This window comes from Bacillus rossius, chromosome 7 (assembly GCF_032445375.1).
Source record: "Bacillus rossius redtenbacheri isolate Brsri chromosome 7, Brsri_v3, whole genome shotgun sequence".
Classification (NCBI taxonomy): Eukaryota; Metazoa; Arthropoda; class Insecta; order Phasmatodea; family Bacillidae; genus Bacillus; species Bacillus rossius.
In genome coordinates this window covers 22,329,309-22,355,456 of record NC_086335.1, presented here as the reverse complement: position 1 = coordinate 22,355,456, position 26,148 = coordinate 22,329,309, and the positions used below count along the sequence as shown (strand labels likewise).

The following is a 26,148-nucleotide window of genomic DNA, read 5'->3' as shown; positions in this document are numbered from 1 at the left end:
TCCTTCATCTTAAATGTGTTTCCTTGCTCTGTGTACATTGGCCGACTATTCTGAATTGTATTTTATAATTTATGACTGAAAAGAACGAATTCCAAGTGTTCTTATAATTTTGCATACTTTGTGCAAGAATAACAATATTTACTTGCAAATATTAAAAAGAAGTAAAAAATATGGTGAAATATGTCATCCTAGTGTAGTTTGATAATGCAAGTGCTGCAGTTAAAGTTATTCTTTCTGAACCATACATTATCTAGCTGCAGTTATTTATTATTTGTGACGAATCTGGTTGCAGAAGAATATTTGTCATTGCAAATTAAAATAAATGTCCAATATTGTTTTAACTTCAACAACTTTATTTACAAGTTTGTAACAAAAATACTGTAACAGGCACATAACAATAAATGTATCACAGGGAATATTTGCAAGGTAATTCAAACACAGTTTGTACAGCTGTCATATGATTTTGAATCATCAATACATAGATATTGCCTAAAGTGTAAACAAAATATAATTAATTTTTAGACAAAAGAAGTAAGTAAAACCCCCAGGAATAACACAGATCTGGGAATAAAAACATATCCTAGCAAACAACAAACATTATAAAATGTCAGAAATAAACACAGAAAATCAAAAACCAGGTACATTTTCAGTAAATATAAATTAGAACAGTTAATTTGAAAATTAGCAATGCAGTAAGATATTATATAATGACCATACAAATGACTATCCTAATTTTTGAAGTAAAACTTCTTTCCTACTGGTTGGGTAGGTCTAGGCCAGGGGTCAGCATACTTTCGAGTGAGATGAGCCAAATATTAAGTAAACAGATTGTCCAATTTCTTAGAGAGTCACACATGTATTTTCTCTGTATCTACATGGAATGTTAAGATGATAAAAAAAATCAAAATATTATATTCACAATTTCAACATAAAGTTTTAAAAATAACGGTTGCATAGGAAAAAAAAAACACATAAATGTAAAACATATGGTATTCATATGTAAAGCTGTACTGTTAAAACTAGAAAACATAAATGATTAAAATTAATTATTATTAAAATAAAAAAAGCACCTGGGCTTTGTAAAATTAATTACTTAGTTGAAACGCTGACCTTGCATCGCTTTCGAAAGATTAGGGATGTCTGGCAAGTAACTACTTGTTTTCAATTTTAGGCATGATTGTAAGTTGTTGGTTAATTTACTTCTTGATTTATTTTCTAGTTGATTAATTGAAGGGAATGTTTCTCATGAATAGGTAGAGCCAAAGATTGTTAGAATAGCAAATGCAATTTTTTTTAATTTTTTTTGTTTTCATAGGTTTCAGGAAGACTACTCCAAGTATCAATTATGATTTTCACTATTTTTGGCATTTTTTTTGCAACACAGTTGTAGAGCTGTGAAATCCTATGAAAAGAGCCGCATGTGACTCGCGAGCCGCGGTCTGCTGACCCCTGGTCTAGGCGATAACATCAGCACGTAACAAAAAGTAGTTTAACAAAAGAAGTTTTATGCCCAGAGCTTTATAGAAAGTGTAACAATCAGAAAAAGAGTGGTGTAACTGCATTGCTATTTAGCACCATATTTTTTTCAATTGCACGTTACATACATTTTACACAATATTCTGAAGTCTCTTAACACGATAAGAAACTAAATTTTAAAGATTATATAAATAAATAAAAAAAAACATACTTATTATAATCTGTATTTGTACTGTAGTAACATTAGCAATAGTGCACCTAGAATTGCGAATTCGTGTATTAAATTTTAGCTATCACGTTACTTGCCAAAAACACAGATGGCAGCACCACTGCCTGCAGTGCCGTTAGTGAGCCGATGTAGAACTACAGCCAGTCTGTGAAGTTTCACTTATAACATGCGTGGTGGTTAGCTCGACAAGGATTTACAGTTGTAATATATATTAACTGTGGATTTACCTTGTGCTTGATCTGTTGTTTCCATTGTTACCTAGTTTATGTCATTTGATTCCTAAGGACTGTGTTATTTTGTTTTGTGTTGTTGGCTTTATTTGCTTGTGTTACGTTGGTTATACTCAGTTATTAGGCACTGAAAAACATCCATTAAAATCCTACAAAAGTTACTTATTGGTCAATAAAACTTTAAAGATGCACTTTGTACAGCTCTTAACATTCTAACAGGTCTCAGTAATTTTATTGAAAATTTTAACTTTCTTGTAACTTGAGTTCGTTCTTTGGCGATGTCTTTCTAATTGGTTATCTCCACTTACGTGCTAATGTGAAACATGCTTTTCGAAGCCTTATTTTCTAGTTCACAAATTTCAGTAAATAAATTGTGATCGTCTTATGTTTGTAATACTGATTTTGTACCATGTAATTCTCTTGTAAGTGTCGACTGTTCAACCACGCCTGTACATTGATGCTTGCACTTGGTGACACATCACAGGGGTTGTTTGCGAAGGGGAAGAGAGAGGACGTCAGTGGGCTGGTCCCCTGGGTCGCGGGGTGGCTGCGGCAGAGGGCGGCGAGGAGTGAGAGGGTCTCGGAGGTAGTTGTCGCAGCGACGGCCGGGGCTCAGTGTAGCTTGCGTCGCACGAGCGCTTGCACGGCGGGCAGGCGGTACAGGAACACGGACGCGACGGAGCCGGCGATCGCGCCCACCCAGTACACCACTATGTGCTCCAAGGCCGAGTGGCCGCGGCAGCCGTACTTCAGCGAGGTTGCCAACACTGGGTTGAAGTAGCCACCCGAGTAGTTGAAGGCTGCGACAGGCAGGAGCACGCTGAGAATACATACCGGTCAACGCCAGGAAGCGTTCTTGCTATGATATTATTTAATTTTGAATTCTTAATATTATTTAAAAAAATTTTGGACCAAGGTTTAAATAATTTTAAGATGGTTAAAAATAAATCCTGACCAATTTTATACTAAGGAAGTTTAAATTTTTTTTTTAAATTTAAACCGCTGTTTTTGTGGTAATACATAGTTGGTTTTATCAAAAATTGTTTCAGTCAAAAGTTTTAGATAAGATTTACAAACAATTTGAACAGATTTGATAGTGTTCATACTAAGGGAGTTATGATTTTTTTTTTTTAATTTTAACCCTCTTTTTTCAACCCCTTTCAGCAATAAATAGTTCATCCAATCAACAATTATTTCAGACAAAAAGTTTTAGATAAAAATTATAATATTAACAAACAATCTGTACAAATTCTTTGTTGTACCTAGGAAGGGAGTTATGATTTTTTTGTCGTCCAACCGTGGTTTTTTCTACCCCTTGCAGTTAAGGTTGGTCATATGAAAAATTTATTCAGACAAAAGATTTTGGTATTGCTCCTATGAGTTTTAATACATTCAAGCGGATGTTATATTTTCCATATTATGGGAGTTAAAGCGATTTTTCTGTTTCTCAAAAAAACCTTTCTCGTTTCTACTCCTTTTGTCAGATATTCCCATTAACGAACTCAACTGAGATTGTCCACGATTAGATTTTATGTATCAGTTTGGAAGTGATTTTTGAAAAATTGCGGCAATAATTGTGTCCATAAAATTGTGGTGTGTATATATAAATATAAACTTTTGATTTTATATACACGCACACACACACACTCTCTCTCTCTCTCTCTCTCTCTCTCTCTCTCTCTCTCTCTCTCTCTCTTGAGTTGACGGTTTTAGGGTCCATGGACCTTGAAACAAAAAAAAACCATATAAAAATTTTTTCGGAAGTCGGACCATGGTAACGGCTACAGTAGGTAGTATTTCTTTGAAATCTACTTTAAAAGAGCGTGTGCAATGCAGTACATGTTATAGAAGAAAAACTTCTTTGGCAATTCAAACCTAGACTTGTAAGTACATCATAATTGGTAAAATGGCAGAGAGAGAGAGAGAAAAAGAAAAGAAGACAATTTTTGAGAAATAACACAACGGTTTAATTTATTTTTCAAGTATTTAAGAATCCTTCCTTTTTTTGTATTTATTTGAAATTTGTTTAAAATAAATTAATAAACATGAACTAACAAAATTATTACTCCAAAATAACTGCTCAGGATATCAATAATTTATTATTAATTATCATTAATGATTAATTCACAAATATTACTCACTGTTGAAATACACCATAAAGAAAAACTGTGCATATTACTGTTTGTTCAAACAATTCTGCCATTTGTAACATGCCAGATCTCTGAATGAAATTTGAAGTTCATAACAGGTAGCGCCATCTGTGTGGGAAAAGGAGGGATTGTCTAAACAGTCCTCTCTAGCTGCTGGTTGAACAAGGAGGAACACAAGCTTGCTGGTAGTAAATATAAAATTCAAGGCTTTTTGACGCGACCCCCATCGGAGATATTTTCTTTTAAAAGGTGTTATATAAAATTGGTAAAATAATTGAGGATATTTGTGATGCTTCAGGCGGGGTGTACGGATTGTGTGTTGGTCCTCTAAGAAAGAAGAGATCACACATTATTTGTACATTTCTGCTACAGAATTACACCCCCAACTTGTAAAGTATTTATGTATTATATTTGTAACCAATCAGTTATTATATTTTTTATGTCTCCTTGGTAAATTTGATTTTGGTTTTAACCTTATAGTGAATAATATTTGGCAAATGTTTGTAGTAGCGCACACATTGTTGTATAACGTAAACTACAATCCATTCTTTTTATGGAACGATGTTACTGAGTGCTGCATAGAAAAACGTGGCTAACATCATGTTGATTTGTACCTACCATGTCATACCTACCAAGACATTTTGCTATTTTCTCACCTGCAACGACCAGTGATGTCCCAACAAAGGAATCGATGGCTGCTCCGAACTTAGGCTCGAGGTCGCAGATCGCTCTGGAAGTTAGTCGACACAGGCATGTTGCGACGCCCTCCACTATGATCCCGTACAGCACTGGCACCTGCAGGGGCGGGAAATGTCCGATTACTGCTTGAGGTCCCAAACATGATTGGTAGAAGTCATTTTTATAAGAAGCACAGTCGAGTCTCAATTTCCCGAGTTAGTATGGACCGCGTAAACCTCAGATAAGCAAAATCTTCGATAACACTGATGTAATGAGCAAATCATCTTGGTTTTCAGTTGGCCCAGTGGTATCATTAATGGGGGTGATGTTTTTCCAACTTTTCTTCCGTGGAGGTTCTTTTACGCCATGATTCAACCAGTAAACGGCATCTTTGTGGGTAATTTTCTTTGGAGTTTCGAAAATAGCAATAATATTTTCAAGAGTATTTGATGGTGATGGCGCTTTAGATAGGCCTGAATAATACGGAACCTTGTTTAATTGAGAATCTACGTACTGATGTGCAACTTCGTGGTCTTTCAATTCCTTTGAGACTATTGTGGAATATCAAAGCTCAACACGAGTGTAATCCAGTGTGACGTGGAGCAAAGCAGTGAACAGTTCCTGCTCTTAGTGTTTTATTATTAGGGATCCAGTATGCAAGTTATTAGATATGAGTCATGCATATGCTATTATGTATGTACTTTCCTTAGCGAGTGTGCCTTAGTTTTATATCCTTTGACGCGATGCCCAGGGTTGGTAGTCGAGCACTTGCATGAGAGGATGGAAGTCTCAGGAGAGTATACTCTCGGCGGTCATAGAAGGGTGCGTCGCTCGGCAGATTCGCAACTCGCATGCTGTCTCGTGTGTGTGTAACTTCAAACACCTAACAGAAAATGTGTGTGTGTTTAGTAATCATAGACACTTGTACTTCATTTTGCGATTCTGTGGAACTCTTCATATGGAAGGCTATACCAGTGCTGATTGTGTAAATAGTTTCATATGTATGTGTATTTAGGTATTCATTTAGGCTTAGGTATTGAGCATGTATGTGTGTGTCTAATAAACAGTAGTTTGACCTTGCAACCATGTTTAATTGTGGCGGTCTGGTGGCAATCATGACCTGTAAACGTGAAAGTGTTTCGGGAGCCAGCAGTCTGGACTTGAGCCTTTCGTCGCCACGTCGGTTGTACCCATCCCTGAAATACCCTATTCATTGTGCTCTGCCGTGAAGTGGTGCACTGCTTTTCACGTACTCCACCACCTGGCGCCCATTTCTGCCATCATTTTCCCATTTCTGACCAACCCACATCATTCCAATCCCATTCTTCCAGGTCTAAGGGTGGTGGTGCGACAGTACTTACAATCTCTTGGGCTTCATGAGTTTTGAGGATATTGCAGTAACTCCTCACCCAGAACACAGATCTCAGTCCTCAGGGAATGCTGTTCCTTACACACTTACCTGACCCCTTATTGGGATTAGTCGTCCTGACTGGTGTAATAAAGGAGGCCACAAAAGGAAGCCTAGGATTGTCCAAACCTGAATTTTATCATAAGTTGAAAAAGTATAAGACTTTATTGGGGTACACCTGTTGTTTCCTCCACCAATGTATTCAATCGCATTAATTGCACACACTATCCACGGCTAATGACCACAACGTGAATCAGACGTTAAGCTTACTTCATTCATGACTTCATTAGTTTTGTTCGTCGTTCGTCACAGGTCTCAAGATGCTATTTCCTGCCAGATTGGGTTTTTCACAGGCATGTTTCCTTCACCTCTTACCAGCATGCTGTGAAGGTTAAGTCTGACACAGTTACTTGGGGGAGGTTTCCAAAAAGCTTGGATTTTTGTGGTTTACTATTCTTTTAGTACCGCTGCAGTTCTGTCCATTTGAAGTTGACTTAATTTCTTTCTGATCGATTTGACGCTTTATGTTTCTACTTCTTATCTGTTACTAAGTGCCTCTTTCTATAGGTTGACACTGGTTGTAACCAGTAATTTAATTAATCCATGTTACAATCAATAAAGTACATAAATAATAATATTGGAACTTTTATAATGAATGGTCTTTCATAAGTAGACGATAATGATGAATAATGGTTGTTAATGTCTAATGTGAGTGGCTGCACCTGTAGATCAGCTGAGCAATCTTCAAACGCCCTTCCCTCGTGGTTATCGGTCAGCTCCAAGCTCCAAAGAAGCTGGACGTACCTGAAATAACATCAGAAAGACAATAATGAGTGCACGTCACCTGAAAAAAAAAATGTTAAGAAATCAATAAATCTTATAAATAAGTCCTTATAGTAATATGTTATACCTGTATAAATCTATGTCATATCAAGGTGTATTGAGGGGGGGGGGGGGAGGATCTTGCAAGCAGAAGTTGGAACCTGCCCCCTTCCAAAGTGAGGGGAAAAAATTTATCTTACATGTTTCTGAAAAATTTATTGACAGGTTGGTATTTTTTTTAGGATCTCAACACTTTGCAAAATATCAATTACGAAATACACAGACTGCATCATCTGTGGGAAGACATAAGAACATAATGTAAGGATTTCTCATAAGATTAGTTGAATTTTGAAATATTCCTTCCTCTAACCCTTCCTATTTCTTTTAGAGCTGTATGAAATACATTGTTTAATTTTCTCAAGGTTTTTACATCTGGCTGCACAATTCAGTCTACATTTTCATTGTTTTAGAGTTTTTTATTCTTTCCTGATTTGGAAACCAGTACAATAGTAATGAGAATCTAAGGTGTATTGTGGCAAGTTCAGCCTAGATCTATATTAGGTTGAAGAGAACATTAATTTTGGCATTTCACTTCTTAGATGAAATATTGGTAAAATTACACATTAATTAATGTGTAATAATATTTTTACATGTTAGTAATTTTTTTCACTTTGTATGTATTTTTAACATTAACTGTCAAAAAGTTCATACTTAACGATTTTACACAGAAAAATAAACAATATATAATAGTAAAATAGTTTTTTCAAAATTAAGTAGCCTATGACATTTTTGGTCACAAAAAGAAAGTCAGAAATAATAACTTTTATTTCTTTTTAAATCCCAACATGATGCTGTATTTAATAATAATTATTTAATAATACAAATTTTAATTATTAAACACCAGCTGGATACGTTGTATGTATTTCACTGTATTCATGTCTGTTCACCTTTTGTGAAAATAAACCTTCAATCTGTTGAATTAAAAAGGTTTTTATATTCAAACTTGTCTATTTTATTTTACTGGCCTATTATCTGCATAACTATTTGGCTAAACACACATTCACTTTGACTTCTACGACTTTAGCTTGATGTTTTATACAAATACTATTTACTGAGGTGCAACTTTGACGCCAACCGCCGGTGCTCCCTCTGGTCCGCAAAGGTCGTTATGCCACAGCAACACTTGCTCCTAAGTGCGTCGAACACGCCCGAGCGTGATGACCGCCGAGTGTGTGAAAGTGCGCCGCGACGAACACCAAAGCGATGTCAGCGCCCGGCCGGGTGTGGCAATGCGCCTAATTAATTGTATAATTATTTTGTCAAATTAAAACAACTAAATTAATAACAATTTAAAAGAGGATTCATGTAAGGGAAATTATGTCTAATTGTTTTATAAGCATATATTGTGTAACTTGTCTTTAAGTCCAAAACTGGCCGGGTCGGTTTTCCCGCGTTCCACGTGGTTAGGCACGAGGCCGCAGGGCGGTCTCGCGCTCAGTTACCGTCGGGAGCTCGAAGGGGTCGGGCGCTCCGCGAACGTCGGGCCATCAACTTTCGCGCTTCATCTCCATATCAGCAATAGTGTAAGTCTTTTAAAATCCTTTAACTAGCTCGGCGCCGACCCCACCCCAGTCGCACGATATTTCGTGCGACTCGTAACTTATTAAGTTTTATCCCGACAGGGAGTTTTCTCATATTCTACGTAATTCCATGTCCAGTTTAAGGACAGTGTATAGTGGTACGTAGTTTCGGCTTCACAGCCAGCTAATTGTTATTATCGTAGGCTCGTTGTAACGAGTGTTGAAAGCTACTACACGCCCAAGCCAACTGTGATCCCGAGGAGGGGAGTGACGGGAGCGCTAGTGTCGCAGTGAGAGAGGGGTGGGGAATGAGGAGGGGTATGGTGACAACTCTACTTGCCGTCCCACCCGCGACATGATTCGCTCCGAGCCTTGAGGCGGACTAGGGAAAGGAGGGGACAGTGTGGTGGAAGGGATGACGACGGAGGGAGGGGTCCGTCTGACCTTGGGTAGTTCACATTTTTCCCGGGACCACAGTTGGCTTGGGCGTGTAGTACTGACTAACTTTCGCCTTTTAATTTTCACCATCTTAAATGTGTAATTTGTAACGTGTGATTTAACTGTATAACTTTCAATTTCAAGAGACTTTGACGTGTACGTCTCCAGCTGGCGTATCTACATAATTTTAGAGACGTTAATATTTCGTCGCAGGCTAGATTGCAAACAATCCTGAACATAGGGATTTCTCTTCGTGTTTCCGTGTCAGCCTAAGTCGTAGCAACATAAGTTCCGCGACTATCCACCAAATCCTTCATAGGGACATGTACTCACCGTTTCAGCTTGTCGATATTACTTTGCAACCTATCCTGGTCGCGCGCGTCGTTTAGGTTCAGAGATACGCGTGTCACAGCGGTCCGACAACGGACGCGGCCAGTACCGGGACCAAGAAGTGTATCAATACTGAATAAAGTGCAGTGTCCTGTAACTCGTTTACCAGTCATTTACGAGGCGTCCTGGGTGGCCTGAACAGTCCAGGTAGGTTCCGAACCACGACGCGCTCCTGCCTGCAGCCACGAGGCCGAACCCCCGTTAAAACCCCTGAGATCTTTTACAACGCTAATATTTAATTAAAAACTTAAACAGGCAGCGGGAGTGGCGTCAACTTCATTACATTGATAGTCCTTTTGGGACCATAAAGGCCCGTCTACAATAGCAATGTCCTAAACTGTGTCCGAAGGACGCTCGTCGCTGATTGGTCCACGTGACCCTCTGACGTCATGCGTCAAGTGGGCGAAGGTCCGAACCTACCTGGTCCGAAGACATTCGTCAATTTGAACTTTTTGTCCCAACCTGTGTTCCCGTTTGAAAACATCTTTGTTTTTGTTATTGAAGGAAATGGAAGGTGTTGTAAGTCAAAAAGAGCCACTTTGCCTTACTGAATAAATATATAATATTGAACTCCCACAACTTTCATAAGTTCAATCTCAAACTACAAAGCATCAAAACAATAAACAAAAATATTTGGTTTGGCACATTTACTGCGCTCTGATGACAACTTTAGAAATCAATACATTTGGACATCGGACATCCCAATTGTGGACAGGGCAGTTTTCGGTGAGACAATGTGACGTCACTCATATTCGGATAAGGACACGGACCACGCACAGGTTCGGACTATTGTAGACGGGCTCTTACAGAATGACGTCCAACTCTTGTATCGTTTGAGCGAAAGCAGCAAACATTACCTGATATGACTCAGTGCATTTAGTTATTACAAATTTTTCAATTAAATGTTCATGTACGTATTTAGGTAGTATGTAGGTATACATTTTAGTTTGAGTTGTGTATTTTTTCTTAATTAGTGTGCCTGTTTGGACTTGTGTACACATGTTGAGACAATCTGAATATGGAAGACTGTGTGTAAATTTGAATTTCCTGCACAACTAGCTACGGTAGTGCCACTAGCATTTGCTGGCAGTGCCGGTAATCAACAGTCGGTCGTTATCACGCCTTCCGTCAAGAAGACGGTGTGTACAGTTCATAGGCAAAACATTTGGTCCTCTGGGCCGGATATTGGCTGCATGTTTAGTCTTTAAAGTGGTAGTTTCGTAGTCGGTTAATTCATTCCTCCGGCATGCGTCAATTTCCTTGTACCGTACTAGCTAAGTTTCACTATAGCCAACGGCGCAGTGGCCTAGGTGGTAAAGTATTTGCTTGCCGCTCAGACGCTTGGGTTGCAAATCTCGCTGACAATCACTTTTTTAAATTTTTTTAATAATTAAATATTTTCTAATAAATATAATGTTTAAAATAATTATTAATTTAAATATAAATTATTTCATTTCTTAAAAATAATTATTATATATTACAAGTTATTTAAATAACAGTATCAATTTAATAATGACAGGAGTTAGAATATTATTTATAACTGTTATTAGTCCCATAATAAGTTTATATTTGAAAGATTGAATTATGTTTTAAATTTAAATATAAAGTATTATACTACAAATAATTTAATGAATAAATAAAATAATATCATTTATATTTAAATTAATAATATTTGTAACCAGCAGATTTATTAAAAATTTAAATTATTAAAATAAAGTGACCATTAGCGATAATCTATACCCAAGCGTCTGAGCGGAAAGCGAGTGCGTTACCACCCAGGACGCTGCACCGCAGAGTGAATCTTAACTACTAGACAAACTGAGCTTAAATTATCAAAGGCTTTTTGCTCGGAATTGGCTGGCAAGTGCTCTCATTTATTTGAAGGGGGAACACCCTAAAGGTATACTACTAATATACAGAGTCTAATCTCAAAGTGAACTTCCCAAGGCGTGCCCTCCCCTTGTTATTGGATATCTATTTAAAATATTTTTGACTGAATGACTAAACGGGAATAAAAATATTTTAATTTACAGTAATTTCCTTCAAATAATTCTAAAGACTAGGAAAAAAATTAACATTGTGTGTGTGTGGAAGGGTGATGGAAGTATTCCCCCCTCCCCCCAATAAATTTATCCAGAAATAACAAAAAAACCTTTGTAGGGATAAAAAAAATTCTCTCCAAGATGACAAGTATGGTCTATTATATTTTCAAAATGTTTAACTTGCCATTAACTCCAATTGTCCCCAAAATTCGAAGCTGGGTGCAGTTCTGCTCTTCAGTGGCATTTTGAGTTATTACTGCTTTTCCATCATTGTTTATTCAATGTGGGAACGGTATCTTATACCAGGGACGACTGAAGGTTACCTTCAGTGTAATTTGTGCAACTAGTGTAGCTTAAATGGGAAGGTGGAATATTTAAGAAATTAACAGCTTTCCGTGTAGAGGGGCGAGGAGGATCCATGGTGCCAAACAATAATTAACAATAACAGAGGAAAGAATATTTAGTATTTAAAAAATGAGTAATAGTTTATGAGGATCAGTTACATTTTTCTAACTACAGCAACTTGTTCCTGGTTTTCCACTTGCCTCCCCGCCTTTTTTTCCCATGCTCCTACCCATCAGGATACACTCCTGCTGCCAGACGTCACCATGCACGCGAGGGTGGATTTGGACATAGTAAATGAATTTTCACTATAGTTTTTCGTTTAGAGATGGAAATCAGGGTGGTTCTGGAAAAGTTGGGAAAACAGAGTAAAAATATCTGGCGCTATAATGGATTTTTCGCAGAGAAAACACTTTACCGAGTGTAAGATGTGACAATAAAGAACAATGGGAGGAGGAGAGATAAGGCCCCTCAAGAGGAGAAGATATTAACCGAAAAATACCATCTTCGATTCAACAAGGTTAAGGCCATTACAATATGGCATCGTTAAAGCATAGTAAGTTATCAAGTGGAATGTTGAAAGTGAATACTGACTGGCTGCTACAAATTGTTTTCCATACGCAGCTGTTGGCATTTATTATTGAATTTATTTTTGCAAATGACTAGAAGTGTAATAATGCTGTAAATAGACTCTATGGTATGGTCTTTTTAAATCTCTACTGTGTGATATCGGCCTTAAAGTAAGCAAGTTGTCCATTCGAAAAGTTAAATGGCTATGGCATGAAATGATTGAAACCAATATGGCGTGTTTCGGTTAAGGTCTGTTAGCTGCAAGCACCTGAAGACGAGCACGCCGCCCGTCAGCTCGGCCCATATCTTGAGCACGGCGCGCCGGAGGTCCTGCCTGCCTTCCACCACGTCCTCTAGGTGGGTGTAGGGGCAGGCGCTGGCGTCGCCCCACTGCGCGGACCACCAGATGGTCAGCAGGAACAGCAGAACAGCGTACGTGGAAACACCGTAGTTGTCCGCCACTGCACAGTCACCACAACAACACAGCGTGCAGACAGACTTAACGGAGGTGCGATCGTAAAAATAATAGACAATATTAATTAAGTCAGAGATTGGCCTTGAAATAGTTACCATTTTAAGATCTCAAATTCTATAACTTATCGTTTATACTCCTCCCCCGGTGGAGTCGCGCTCGCATTGCGTTTCCTCTCATGCAGTTAGGGGAAACGAAGCAAGTAATACTGCAATCAACAACATGATAGAAAACGAAATGTGTGTAGTTCATAGTTAGATGTAACTGGGGAATGCCACAAGGCGAGGAACGACGACAGGTTGACAAGCGGCTGGTCGAGGTAACCCGGGGAGTGACTGCTGGAGGCGCTCACCTATGATGAGCTCGAAGCAGACGCCGCACAATTCGGCCGCGGCGATGCCCTCCAGGAAGAGCGTCCTCACGAAAGGCTGCCTCACGAGCTTGTAGGCAAGATGGCGACCGGCCTGCGCCAGGACACAGGTCAGCAGGATGAACCCCAGAGAGACTGCGAGGGACAGCATGGCACCGCTGTCCTGGAACTACCCCGACACGGGTGGGTAGAGCCCATAACTAGGGTCATGGACTTTCCACGAAACGATTTTCAGACCAGCGGCGTGTTAAAACATTTCAGTATTGCCTGTGTTTCGTGCTTGGCTGGGTTTCTTTCAGGTGCATGTCTACTGTCAGCAGACCAATCATAGCCATCCAATTTTAATGTGGAGGCAAACACGCCCTGGCCAAATAGGGTCATGGCTTCTCTTGCAGACGGCCGCTAATTGCAAGAAAAATAGAAAGTGCAGCCATACCTTATTGTACTCCTAGGAATCAGATTTTTTTTTTCACGAAAAATACATGTCCCTACAAATAACCCATGCTTGAATAATAATAATAATCATTGCTCTTGAATGGATGCTACCTTTTTGGCCTTGTGAAAAATATCACAAATGATTTGAGAGATTATGGAGTCCTTAAGTCGTGTCCGAATTCAAGAACTCAAGATATGCTCTAGCACCTCATCACATGTTCTAAATATTGAGAAAAAAAATATTAAGCTCTTAATTTGTTTGATGATTTTAAAATATATAAACTACTTATAATTAGTATCAACAATTAAAAACTGAGTTAATAGTGTAAGTGCACTTGTAATGCATAGACATAAAGTGGTGTAACTCAAAAATCCGCGTGTGCTAAGTGAACCATTGGTTACGAAGTATTGAAGGATGAAGATGGAATGCAAATGTAGGTAAGTATAGTCCCAAGTTTGTATCAATTTGCAATTTTTATGCAGGGCACTTCGTGTACTGTGAGATGAAACATGTAACACAGATGTATTGTTTACGTGCCGGATGGCGAAAAACCAGTTTATAAAAATTATTTTTTTAATAGCAGTTTTGAAATTTTGATAGTGACTACACCGAAAACCAAGTAATGGAGTTACAGCTAACTGCTATAAATGGTGACTCACGAAACGTTGACACCACTCACAGGTCTTAGTCCCCACAGAATTTGGATCAAATATTTCGTATGTCCAAATTCGACAAAGTAATTCGACAAATGGAATATGCCTTACAACAAACAGCTTCTAGCTTATGGAGATAAAGTACATTGATTGCTGCAGTGGCATGCATAACACAGGCTTGTGTGGTCCTTTAGTAAACAGGTGACCTCGCTTGGAGCTGTGGCTGAGAGAACTCAAGTCCGGGCCTCGGAGGCTCGCGGACTTGTCTGGTCCAGCCTTAGACTCTCTTGCACTCTTGAACAAGCCCTCGGCTCCTCGCGTGTGCGGGGCGATAGCTGTTTGTGTGCGTGCCTGCGGGACATGTCTCAATCTCATGCACTTCTCAGGTTTGTACACCTCACCTCTTCCTAACAATTGAGAACAAGATTATATTTACACATAATGAGCACAGCAAGATTATTATATAGTTTTAAGACTTTGATCAAGTTTAAGACGTTTGTCTGGGGCTGCATACTTATACATCCAACAAAGAAAAGGTATTTGAAAAGGCATCAGAATTTGCTCAACACGTTGTTTTCCAGCCATTTGAAAACATACTTAGTCATAGATACACAAGTTTATCTTACAATCACTAAACATATTTTTTATAACTATTTTTGTTTAATATCTTTTACAGTCAGATAATTAGGAGAATAATACAGTTCAAGCCAATCAATCCCTTGCGAGACCAGGATATCCTCTCTTAATGGGACTGAAATGGTTTGGCATGGACTGCCAAGCCACATCGAATTGGATACGCCATTTCATTTCAACCCAGAGTTGTTCGGGAAATAGTTACAATGAGAGGGGGAGGTTACCCATCTCAGCATCATTGCCACCCAGACCACCTTAACTTTAAAATCAGTCACAGTCGCAGTTACTGCTTAACTTTACAACCATGTTTTACGGTCCGATGGCCCGCTCACCCCCCACCACCCCTCCCAGACATGCACCCGAAGGATAGATTGGGAGTCAGCTTGCAGATCTGCTTAAACCATAGCCGCGGAACTACCTGGACCAAGCAGGCTTGGAAAACATATCCCCTCCACCTTGTTCAGACATGCACCACAATAAGCCACCACGAGCTCCAGAACAGAGCTTCACATGTTAGCCAGTGACACATCACTCATCACCATCTAGACAGGCTCACCAACAATTAACTGAAAAAAAAACCCAGGTAACCAGGAAACTTTTCAGTCATGTCACGTACATCACTACCTAATGGTTCCAGCTATCATAGTCTGGATGACAGAAGTCTACAGATTGAGCCAAATCTAGGTAAGGGATACTCAGAATGTCAGTTTCCTTGATTATTAAAGGCTCAATGTGCCCTTCCCCAGCTTTCTAGCTGAAGCTGTGAACTACGAGACCTTTTGTTCAGGACACCTACACCATTGTCACTCTCAGATTAACTACACAGCCGACTCACCCTATTATCAGTCTATCCAGGTAGGTGATCGAGTACCATAGGCCAGAGGGACCACCCAAATGCCTGCAGGCAACTGGCACTCCAGCCCGTAGGCACCAGACCAGTGGCGTAGCCAGGATTTGTGTATGGGGGGTGTTAAGAAGCATGGGCCCCCCGTATTAAAGCGTGTGATCGGGGGGACCTCCCCCGGGAAAATTTGGATTTTAAGGTGTAAAATAGTGCTATTTTAGCAGTTTTCGGTACTTACATTTAAATATTGTAATGGTAAAAATTGTATTGATTTTAATATGAAATTTGTTTGAGTGATGAATAAGAAATTAATTAAAGATTTGGTGCTAAGGGGGGGGGAGGTTGAACACCTAACCCCCCCCCCCCTGGCTACGCCCTTGCACCAGACCCCTGATTCTCCGAGGGCGTGCATAATAACCCCAAGAGTATAGTCATACCAGCTTCAATACCCTCAGGCTTGCAAAAACTCAGTGTTGCTGCCTCATCTTAGAGTTGACCTATGCACGACGATAAGACAGCCAGTTCAGACCGCGCGCGATAAACACCAGCGAGCATCGCACTTCATCATCCTGCCTCACCAACATAAGCACTCCCCTGGCCTGACATTGGTAGGGTGAATGGGAGTATCTCGCGAACACACACACTGTCGAACTGTAAACGTCCACCTCGTTTGTATTCACACTTCTGCGGTGTTCACTGGGCGTGCCCGTTCCCCAGTTAAATCACTGCATTTCTAAATGCATTGTTGTGGGAGGCAGCTAGTTTCCTCGGGTGACGTGCATGAGCGTACATCCACCCCAGTATAAGTTATAAGTTCAGGCTTGTGTTGTGTTGCATGCCATTTGCAAAGCAAATGTATGTTAATAAGCACTACAGCAACGCGTAATTGTTTGCAGTCACTGTTGACAGAACAACAGTGGCAAAATCACGCGTACTTTAAGAGAACTGTTTATTTGGAGACAAGGTTCATGACAATACTATAGAGGGACAATCAACAACCAGTTACGTATCTGAGGAAGAAATATTTTCGACCAGGAAATTCGCCTGTTCACCCGAGGATCACGCCCATAACTCTTCCCGGTCAATACAGCCGCGGGCTCTAAGGAACGATCTTTAAATATCCTACAATAGCAAGTGGTACAGTCGGGGAGCTAACAGGTGCTGATACTAAAAATAGGTGCGGGTCTATTCTCGTGTCCGGCGCGTGTCGCCAGGTGATTGTGTTCTGTGCGCGGCGAGCCAGGGACCACCGCGGTTCCTCTAGACGTTGAGGCGTGCAGAATTTCCGAGTGGTTCACGAGGCACTTTTCTTCACATAATCTGTAGCCGCTTGAAAGTGAAAACCGACTTGTAGTTTCCCTCCCGAGTCAGGGTCAGCATGGATGGAACGAGGCTGACACTCACAGGAGCCGGCTGCCCTACCCGAGGGACAGACCTGTCGTTCCGGCCAGCCTGGAGAATGCGTGAGATGAGATAGTTTGGAGCAGCGATGGAATTAATGGATGGAATAAACGTCGTTACTTTTTTTTTGACGTGATAACTTCTTATAAATCGTAGAACGCGGGCTGCACGCACGAAAAAGCATGACTCATTGTCACGTTCCGCCTGAGCCGATCGTGCAAGAACCGGCCAACCACCGTGCGAGAAAATCTATAAAATCAAACAGGTTAAGGCGGGCTTTTTAAAAGCAACAATTAAAAAAAAATTGATTTTTTTGTCCAATTTCGTCATTTCAAATTAACAATTTATTGACATTGATTTGATTTCAGTTTATTTCTATAACTAATTGTTCGTGATTATATTTAAACAAATTTTTTTAATTAAATTTGCAAAAACTGTAAATAATATTTGAAAATTAAAAGTATGCAATTTTTCATCAATGTTTTCTTATGACGTTATCATGTAAAATTATCGTCCGTAAACCGACTTTACAGACATCCCCCCCTTTTTTTTGGCAGTTTCAGTGTCATTGATAAGTGTTGCGAGTTACCTACTTGAAGTTACTTATGAGTTATTTCGCCCATAGCTTGCCCCGGACTCGAACCCAGAGCCCTTGCACCGTAAGCCCTCTCGTGCCTGACTGTGCTACAGAGGTTGGCTGCAACTCAACCACTGCGCCTCCCCATTCGGAGCTATGTATGTATTGCGGAAGTTGCTCCCATCTCCACTATCGACCGAGCAATTAAACAAATCGTACATGGCTTGCAATGAACATCTAATTGCGTACGGGGACGGTCGAAAGACTGCACAATCATGTATCATGTATATGTACCTCGGAGGCATAATACATTGTATATATAAGTATGTACCGCGGAGACATAATACATTATATTCGCTTTTGGTCAAAAGGCCCTTTTAATCATAAACTTCACCACCGTTTGACGTTCTTTCTATTGACACAAAACACTAAGATCTACGATATGTCAAAAAATTACGTATATATATGTATATGCTTTCCTCTTTATTTTGAAACAAGATAAATGATGTTGATGAAAATGCGTGTGTGTGAATTTGCGATGCTTAACTCAGGGTTTAAAATATTTATGAGCCAAACTTATTTTTTGCATGCTTACTTATGCTGCATTTTCGGGTTATTTATTTTTCGTTTCAAAGAACTTTACAAAAAAAAATTGCAAATCAAATATAAAAAAACATGGTGCCCAAGACGTAATGATAGTAACCCTCTATGTAATATTACGTGAACCAGATGCACCGGTGTGGCGAGCTACTGTAGGCAGGTATCAGACAGCTGGGTCGGAACACGCGGTGACGCGACCTGCCTGGCGACTGTGCCGTCTGTGCTTCTGTGCCGTCTGTGCGTCTGTGCGGCGCGGACGAGGCCCGAGCGAGCACAGGAAGGCGCTGATTGGCTGACGGCATGACGACATTGACGACATGCCGCGCGCCTCTCGCCTCGGCCGTGCGTCAGGGTCTCGATATGTACCGACCAGTGGCGGATCCAAGGGGGGGCACCAGGGGCAAGTGCCGCCCCCCCCCCCCCCCCCCCCGCGAAAAAAACCAGTTGTCTGCTACATTCATATTGCCGACAAAAATGATTTTTGTTTCTGAAACCAATAAAATATTTTAATATAATTAATGAATTTCTTGTAGATTCATAAAATCTGGTGGTTGGATGTTATGTGTGGTGTGAGTAGATTAAATACAAATTTAGTAATTTTAAGACACCTCTGGATCCGCCACTGGTACCGACAAACACGCCTCAGCTGGAACTGTAGTCTCCTAAACCAGTTTACTTCCAATGATTCATGTTTTTTTGCACAGTTTTAAATAAATTAATACAGTTACCATATTTAATTGTTTATCATGTTTTCCCTTCTTGTTAACAAATAATAAAAATACTTTCAAATAAATAAACATGTCAATCTTTGGCTGAATAATATAACTGATGAATAGATTTATATATTATTTAAGTTTTATCTTATGTACGTGTTCTTTCCCTTTAAATATTATTTTTTAAATTTATTTATATATACATAAATATTTTTTCCCTGAAACAATTTTATACTTTATCTTGCATTTAAATTAATTTGTATTTTTTAATTTAAACTTTATAACAACCAATGTAATTTTTCTTTACTTATTTTATTTATTTTGTCAAAGCGTTCAATGTTTAAATTTTGACATTACTCAAAATACGGCACGTAGATTAACGTGACAAGATGCACTCATGCAAAAGCTTGCTTATGTGAGTGCTAAATTGTACTGCTTAATTTAGTGAATTGTAGTCAGAGTGTAAACAAAGAGGAAATAAATAAAATTATTATTATTGAAAATATGATTAGATGACGATTTTTTAATGATTTTAAAGGCAAATATTTATGTAAATTTGAGCATGTACTGAAAGCATGAAGCTATGTGGTATACAGTTTGGGTTACCTGTTCGTAAGCGATCTTCGTCTTGAAACTATTTCCAGTATATAATACTTTAATCAATAATAATCAGGTTTTCCCAAAAACCATAGAAACTTGAGTTCGTCAGGGTTTTGGGAAAACCTAACTACTATTGATTCAAGAATGATATACTGGAAATAGTTTGAATACGAAGGCAACATACGAACTCTTCATCGAAAATTGTATGTAGGTATACTTCATGAATTCATGATTTCAGTACATGCAAGGATTGATATAAAAATTTGCCTTTAAGTTGATAAAAATCATTAAGTATGGACTTGTTAATAAGAAATTTGTTTATAAACAACTGAATAAGGTTGTATAGTGATTTTAATTGAAATTGAGCAAAAACAGGAATTATTAGAAGCAAAATAATGTCTGATCGCCAGTGCTGATACCAAACTCTAAATAATGCACAGACCCGTGTGATTAAAGGTATGCTTTATCTTCAAGTGAAATAATTGTTTCCCGACAGCCTTAAAATAGTTATTTGGCATCTTTAAATATGTAATGTTTATAAAGCTATTTTACTTTAATGCATCGAAATCATCACCTTTGTTACACTGTTACTCGTGATTGTTTTAGTGGCAGATGTTTATGGCCTCGCGCACGTGTACAGTTTTGCGATTTCTTTCTTATTCTAGATAACTTGAAAATACTGACTTGGTTCGTTTCGAAATTCTAAAGTTGGAATAAATTTGGATGCGAGTTACAAAAAAAAAAGTAATTCCGAAACGAGGGACTGTTGAGAAAATAAGCCAATTTAAGAAAAAAAAATTGCCACCCTGCATGGCTGTAAAAATTAATTATTTTAGCATATAAAAATATCATGAATTAAGACGAAGTGAACAGTTTATATCCAGATGACACATTGAGTTAATTAAACCTTGAATATGTGGGTCATGGAGTAGGCTACATTCTAGTTGACATCGTACTCTATGGATATGAAATTAATAAAATTTTATTATAATTTATTGTATTCAAATATGATAAATTTGCATTGATATTGTAATGGTAAGAGCTTAATATTATTATTTCATAAAATATAATATATAAACGTTTAAAAAATATACATTTTAGGAAGTAGCTTGGCTTCTGGGTTGTAGCCGTGTTCTTGGCGAATAATATTCACCGACGATTCGGTCGACATTGCAGTCGCCATCATCAGGGAGCAGTTACCTACCGATCGAAACGTCGGTGAATTATTTGCCAAGGACACGGCTACAACCCAGAAGCCAAGCTGCTTCAGGCCGTGAAAGCCTGCGAACAATACATTTCAGGAATTAATAAATTTGACTGTAAGGTTTAACACGAATGTGTTATAAATAGAGACCGGAAAAATTCGCGGGTTCAATGACCTCCAGGATAGACTCCAATATCCTCTACACACTCGGGCAAATGCCAACTGTTCATTGGCTGCTGACTCGTGAGTCATCTCGTCTGGGTATTCGCCTGTGATTCAACACTTCTGTGAGTGACGGTCTCTGATTGGCCCTCATTGCTCCAGATTTACAGTGAACCAATGACAGAAGAAGCAGCACTAAGGTATAATTACACAGGCCTGCATTTTTCGAATTTTTGAAAATTGTTTCACATTTGGTGGCTGAACTTTATATTTTTAAGTGTGCTGAATCCAAATATGACCATGGTTTTTTTCCATCACGTAAGGTTTTCCTACAAAATGCAAATAAAAATTAGGAGAAATAATACAATTTTATAAATGATCAAGAAACTTCACTTTATTTTTATTTATCGTAAAATTTATTGTTCATAAATCACTTAGAGCGCTTTTAACACCATTTACTGTATGATATGACCAATTTGTATGTTTATTCGTCTTCATTATGCCTCATTCTCTTCTTTTTGAAGCTCCTTTTATGGCTTTCTCATTTGTAGACTTTGTCCGGTAAGTCCCTCTTCAGCATCCAACAGTAGTCAGCAATCATAGTAATGTTCCATCGACCTTGATACCTCCTTTCCATTTCTTTCACGTCTTGGTGAAATCTTTCACCCTGTTCCTCACTCACAGCTCCTAGGTTTTGTGGGAAGTAGTCAAGATGGGAATTCAGGAAGTGAAGTTTTAAACTCATCGAACAACCCAGATTTTTCAGTTTAGTCAGCATATTCTCTACAATGAACATGTAGTTAGGGTCCTTATAATTTCCTAGAAACTTGGTTATTACCTCTTTCAAAGAAAGCCAAGCCTCTTTTTCTGTTATATTCATTTTCGTCTCAAACACATCATCTTTCATCAACTTACGAATATCAGGGCCGACAAAAATGCCCTCTTTCAATTTCGCCTCAGACAATCCTGGAAACTTTTCTCCCAAGTATTTGAAACACGGGCCATCTTTTGGCAATGCTTTGACGAATTGCTTCATAATACCCAATTTAATGTGGAGTGGGGGCAGAAGAACTTTCTCTGGTTCGACAAGATTTTTCTTAACACGTTTTTAACTCCTGGTACTAATGCTTCTCTTCTTGGCCACTCCTTTCTAATCCAATGTGAACTTTTGTCTCTACTGTCCCATTCACATATAAAGCATGGGAATTTTGTGTACCCTCCCTGCTGTCCCAGTAACATCGAGATCACTTTTAAATCTCCACAAATCGTCCACATATGTTCATTATAATTAATCTTTGACAATATCATTTCTAAATTTTCATAACGCTCTTTCAAGTAAACAGAGTGGGCTACTGGTACTGATGCATACTTATTACCATTGTGCAGAAGTACGCCTTTAAAACTTCTCTTTGACGAGTCAAGGAAAAGACGCCATTCATTGCTATTATACTCAATATTAAACATACCCATTAACGCTGTTATATTATGGCAGTAAACCAGTTCCTCATGCTGAGTGAAGAATGGAGTGAAATGTTTTTCACGGTTTCTGTACCAGTAGAAAGAAGTACCTGGAGCTAATAAATTTTTTTCTTTCAGTCGAGAAGATAGCAACTCAGCAGATTCTTTAGATAAACTTAAATCCCTGATCAAATCGTTCAATTCACATTGGGAAAACAGTTGAGGTTCACTTTGAGGTATATAGAATTCTTCATCACCTGAAACAGTGATTTCTTCTTCAGATGTTTCTGGTAGTGATATATCATCTAATGACTTTGGAGCAACGGGTACTGGAATATCTGGACCATGGGGAACAGGACGCATAGCACTCTGAATATTTGGATAAAAAATCTGTTTCTTATTAATCAAATTGTAACCTTGAATATCGCAAGAACAAAAATAGCAATCATCTGAATGATTACGAGGCTCTCTCCAGATCATGGGGATTCCAAATCGAAAAGATTTTTTCTTACCTTGGGTCCACTGACGAAGTTCTTCTACACAAATAGAACACATTTATGTGGTGCCCACGATTTGTCTTGGTCCCCTAGCTTCATACCAAAATAGGCAAAATACGCTGTTTTCACAAAATCAGTAATATTTCTCTGTTGTTTTTTCACAATAAAACTTCCACAAATATAACAAAACTTATCAGGAGAAACACGACATCCTCTGGAGGTCATTTTATAAATAAATAAATAAGTCAGTGGTCAAAAAAACAAAAAACACACACAAACAAAACCAAGAGCAAATTAGATTTTATACGACTGTAAGACCACGTTAACTGTGTCAACACCAAGGGAACCTTCTTCTTCTACCTTGATAGTTATGGCCTTGGGGGGTACCCGTTCAGCCAGAAATGAGCGTGTCCTTATACGAAGCTTTTTTTTCTTTTATCATATCTTATCAATAAAATCTCTGTACAATTCGTCCATATTCGAATCATTATCATGCCCTAATCAATCAATTTGTAGCTTGTAAATAACACCCATGCCTTACCCGGGACTCGAACCCAGAACCCCTCGCACTGTAAGCCGGTGTGCATCCGACTACGCTACGGAGGTCGGCACACCAAGGGAAGAATGATAGAAGGAAAGTAAGAAGTGCTATGAACGAGAAGGACAGAACATGAAAAATCCTGTTAGAACCTGATTGAACATGTTCTTGGCTGTCTGGCGGCCAAGAACCTCTTCACCCTGGCTGCTCTCATTCCTCTACCGAAAGTCATCTTTATCACCTGCTCTTGAACTTTAATGCTTTTATACCAGAAATCTTTAAAACAATTAAAACTAATTAGACCCCGCAATTATAATTATAAATATACAAAATCAGAAAACATTAGTGTATGCATTTACTCCTGAGGGGAAAATTGTAATATAACAATTGTACGGTAAGTATATTTTGTAAAAAAACTGTACGTGATGGACTTTTTAAAATATTTTTCCTGAATTGAGCACACTAAAATACTTAATAATCACCCTTTAAATTCCAAACAATTTTTTCATCGCAGGCCTGTGTTATTTGAATTTTAGCATAACACGAAATGAACCCGCGAATTTTTAAGGTCTCTAGTTGTAAATGAGTGTTAAGAATGATTGTCCGGAGCATGTTACTTGCTGGTGCAGCGAGGCAGCGAGGCAGCGAGGCAGGGATGAGACAGCCTCACCTGCAGCAGCCTCGCCGCGGTGCGTCCTGCAGCCGACTGGGGCGCAGTCCGGGGCAGCGCGCCAGCCCGGGGGCTCCGCGCCCGCCTGCTATTTCAGTCTCCGGGGGTCCGCGCCCCGCCGTCTTAGCTCGCTCTTCCCGTCTCTCCTGCTGGTCTGCACCGGCGGTTTCTCCATCCACCACGTGCAGTGGCGTTTATTACCACTGCAAGAATCATTAACAGCAACACACATGAACCCTTTTTTTTTTGACGTGACGTCTAATAAATCGATGAACGCCGGCTGCACGCACGAAAATGTGTCACGTAACGCACATTGTCCCGTTACGCTGTGTCCCGTTACGCTCATTGTACGCTTGCGCCGCATCTACCTCTCTTCCACTCGATTGGAACAACCATCGATTTGACTTTTTCGAGGCACATTAATTAAACTTGAAACACTCCCATTCGTTTCCTACTTTTCCTATCATCGTCCTATCCTTAACAGAATAACGCAGATTGGAAGAAGTTAAATAGCAAACATGTATAAAAGTTATAGTTAAAATAATCTCTTCGTTAAAGTAATATACATATTTGAATTAATGAGTGAAAATAAAAGTAAATTTATCAATTAAAAGGTAGATTTCATTTCACTCCTTCTTTGTATCCATACAAAATAGTGATACTTCAATAAAAATGATTCAATTTTATTCTTAAAAGTATGCAATCATTTCATCAATGTTTTGTTATGCCATCACGTTAAACTATCGTCAGTAAACTGACTTTACAGACAACCAATTTTTTTTAAGTGTCTTGTTTGTCCCTGACGGCGTAAGAGTTCAAATTGCTTCCGACTAACCTTTTTTTTAAATATGTTAATTAATTATTACTTATAATTCTACTTTCAGAATTTGTAGCTAAAATTATTTTACCAAACCCAATAAAGAAACAAGAATTATTGATTAAGAATGCATAAGTTCCTATTGTAAATTTAATACCATCTCGTATTTTCATTTAGGCTAACATGTGCGTAGTTAAGTTCCTATAAAGTCTTCGTTTATTCATCACTAGCTGCAATTCCCGGCGTTGCCCGGGCTGAACACAGGGTGTAGTTAGTAATTGCCTTCTTAATTTGAATGTCAAGTGCGAAAATTAATTTATATAACTTTCAGATCCCGACAGACGTTGTTCTGCCGTTTATAGTTATTTACCTGGGCTGTATGTAATTTAGACTTTATAAAGCAATATAGAAAAGAGCTGAAAAATAAGAGATTACTAATATTGAAAAGATTCCATTATCTAGCTAATGCTCGGCCTGCATTGCAATGCCTCATTCAGTTTTGTTTTGTAATATGTTTGAAGTAGTTCCACATACCTATAGAAATCATCTATCCATCTCTCTATATATATTTATCTCTATCTACATCTATATACATCTATGTATCTCTCTATCTCTATTTATCTCTTTATATCTACATATATACTTCCCACTATCTCTATATCTTCTATATATGTCTCTATATAGATCTATACATCTATAGGTATATCTCTTTATCCAACCCATTTCATTCTCTATACCTCGCTCTATCTCAACTTATCTCTCCGTCTCTATATCACTCTATATATATCACTCTATCTCTGTCTCTTATATTTAAATAAATTGTGTCATGCGTGCGCACTTATACAACAAAATCAGACGAAGTGCCGCTATATAAAATAAAATGAACACATTTTTTGACACGATTCGTGCTCCAACTATTGAAAAATAGTTATACCGTCTAAGTAACCTTCATGGGCATGCGCATAAGAAATCACCAAAATTTCATCGCAATCGGATGGATGGTATAGGAACGCATACGGCACAAACAAACGAAAATTAAAGACATGACAAACGCATCAAACTAAGGCAACTCTATCTATTGACGAAGTTAAGAACAAAACTGTAATTAGCGCCTTTATTTTGCTAGCCGCTGCGAGCTCCACTAAGCG

General features: G+C 38.7%; 1 protein-coding gene across 2 annotated transcripts; it reads right to left on the bottom strand.

Annotated features, from left to right (window-relative positions):
* Nucleotides 1-335: 335 nt before the first annotated feature.
* LOC134533732 (aquaporin-11-like) lies at nucleotides 336-24,226 on the bottom strand. 2 transcript variants are annotated; one of them, XM_063371335.1, is made up of 6 exons: nucleotides 24,184-24,226; nucleotides 13,180-13,366; nucleotides 12,624-12,816; nucleotides 6,894-6,975; nucleotides 4,742-4,880; nucleotides 336-2,735 (listed from the first exon to the last, which is right to left on the bottom strand). In XM_063371335.1, exons 2-6 carry the CDS (start codon nucleotides 13,346-13,348, stop codon nucleotides 2,548-2,550), a joined length of 771 nt encoding a protein of 256 aa, XP_063227405.1. In that variant the 5' UTR covers nucleotides 13,349-13,366; nucleotides 24,184-24,226; the 3' UTR covers nucleotides 336-2,547. The 2 variants fall into 2 exon arrangements, with proteins under 2 accessions (XP_063227405.1, XP_063227406.1); XM_063371336.1 differs by having other exon boundaries at nucleotides 24,131-24,207.
* Nucleotides 24,227-26,148: the final 1,922 nt, after the last annotated feature.

Bases quoted from the DNA above. Each gene is read 5' to 3' on its own strand.
- LOC134533732 (XM_063371335.1), bottom strand. From the start codon at position 13,348: ATGCTGTCCCTCGCAGTCTCTCTGGGGTTCATCCTGCTGACCTGTGTC. The intron at 12,817-13,179 runs GTGAGCGCCTCC...GTGACTGTGCAG, and splicing joins CTGCTTCGAGCTCATCATAG to TGGCGGACAACTACGGTGTT. The intron at 2,736-4,741 runs GTGAGAAAATAG...TGCCTGTCGCAG, and splicing joins GACATCACTGGTCGTTGCAG to CCTTCAACTACTCGGGTGGC.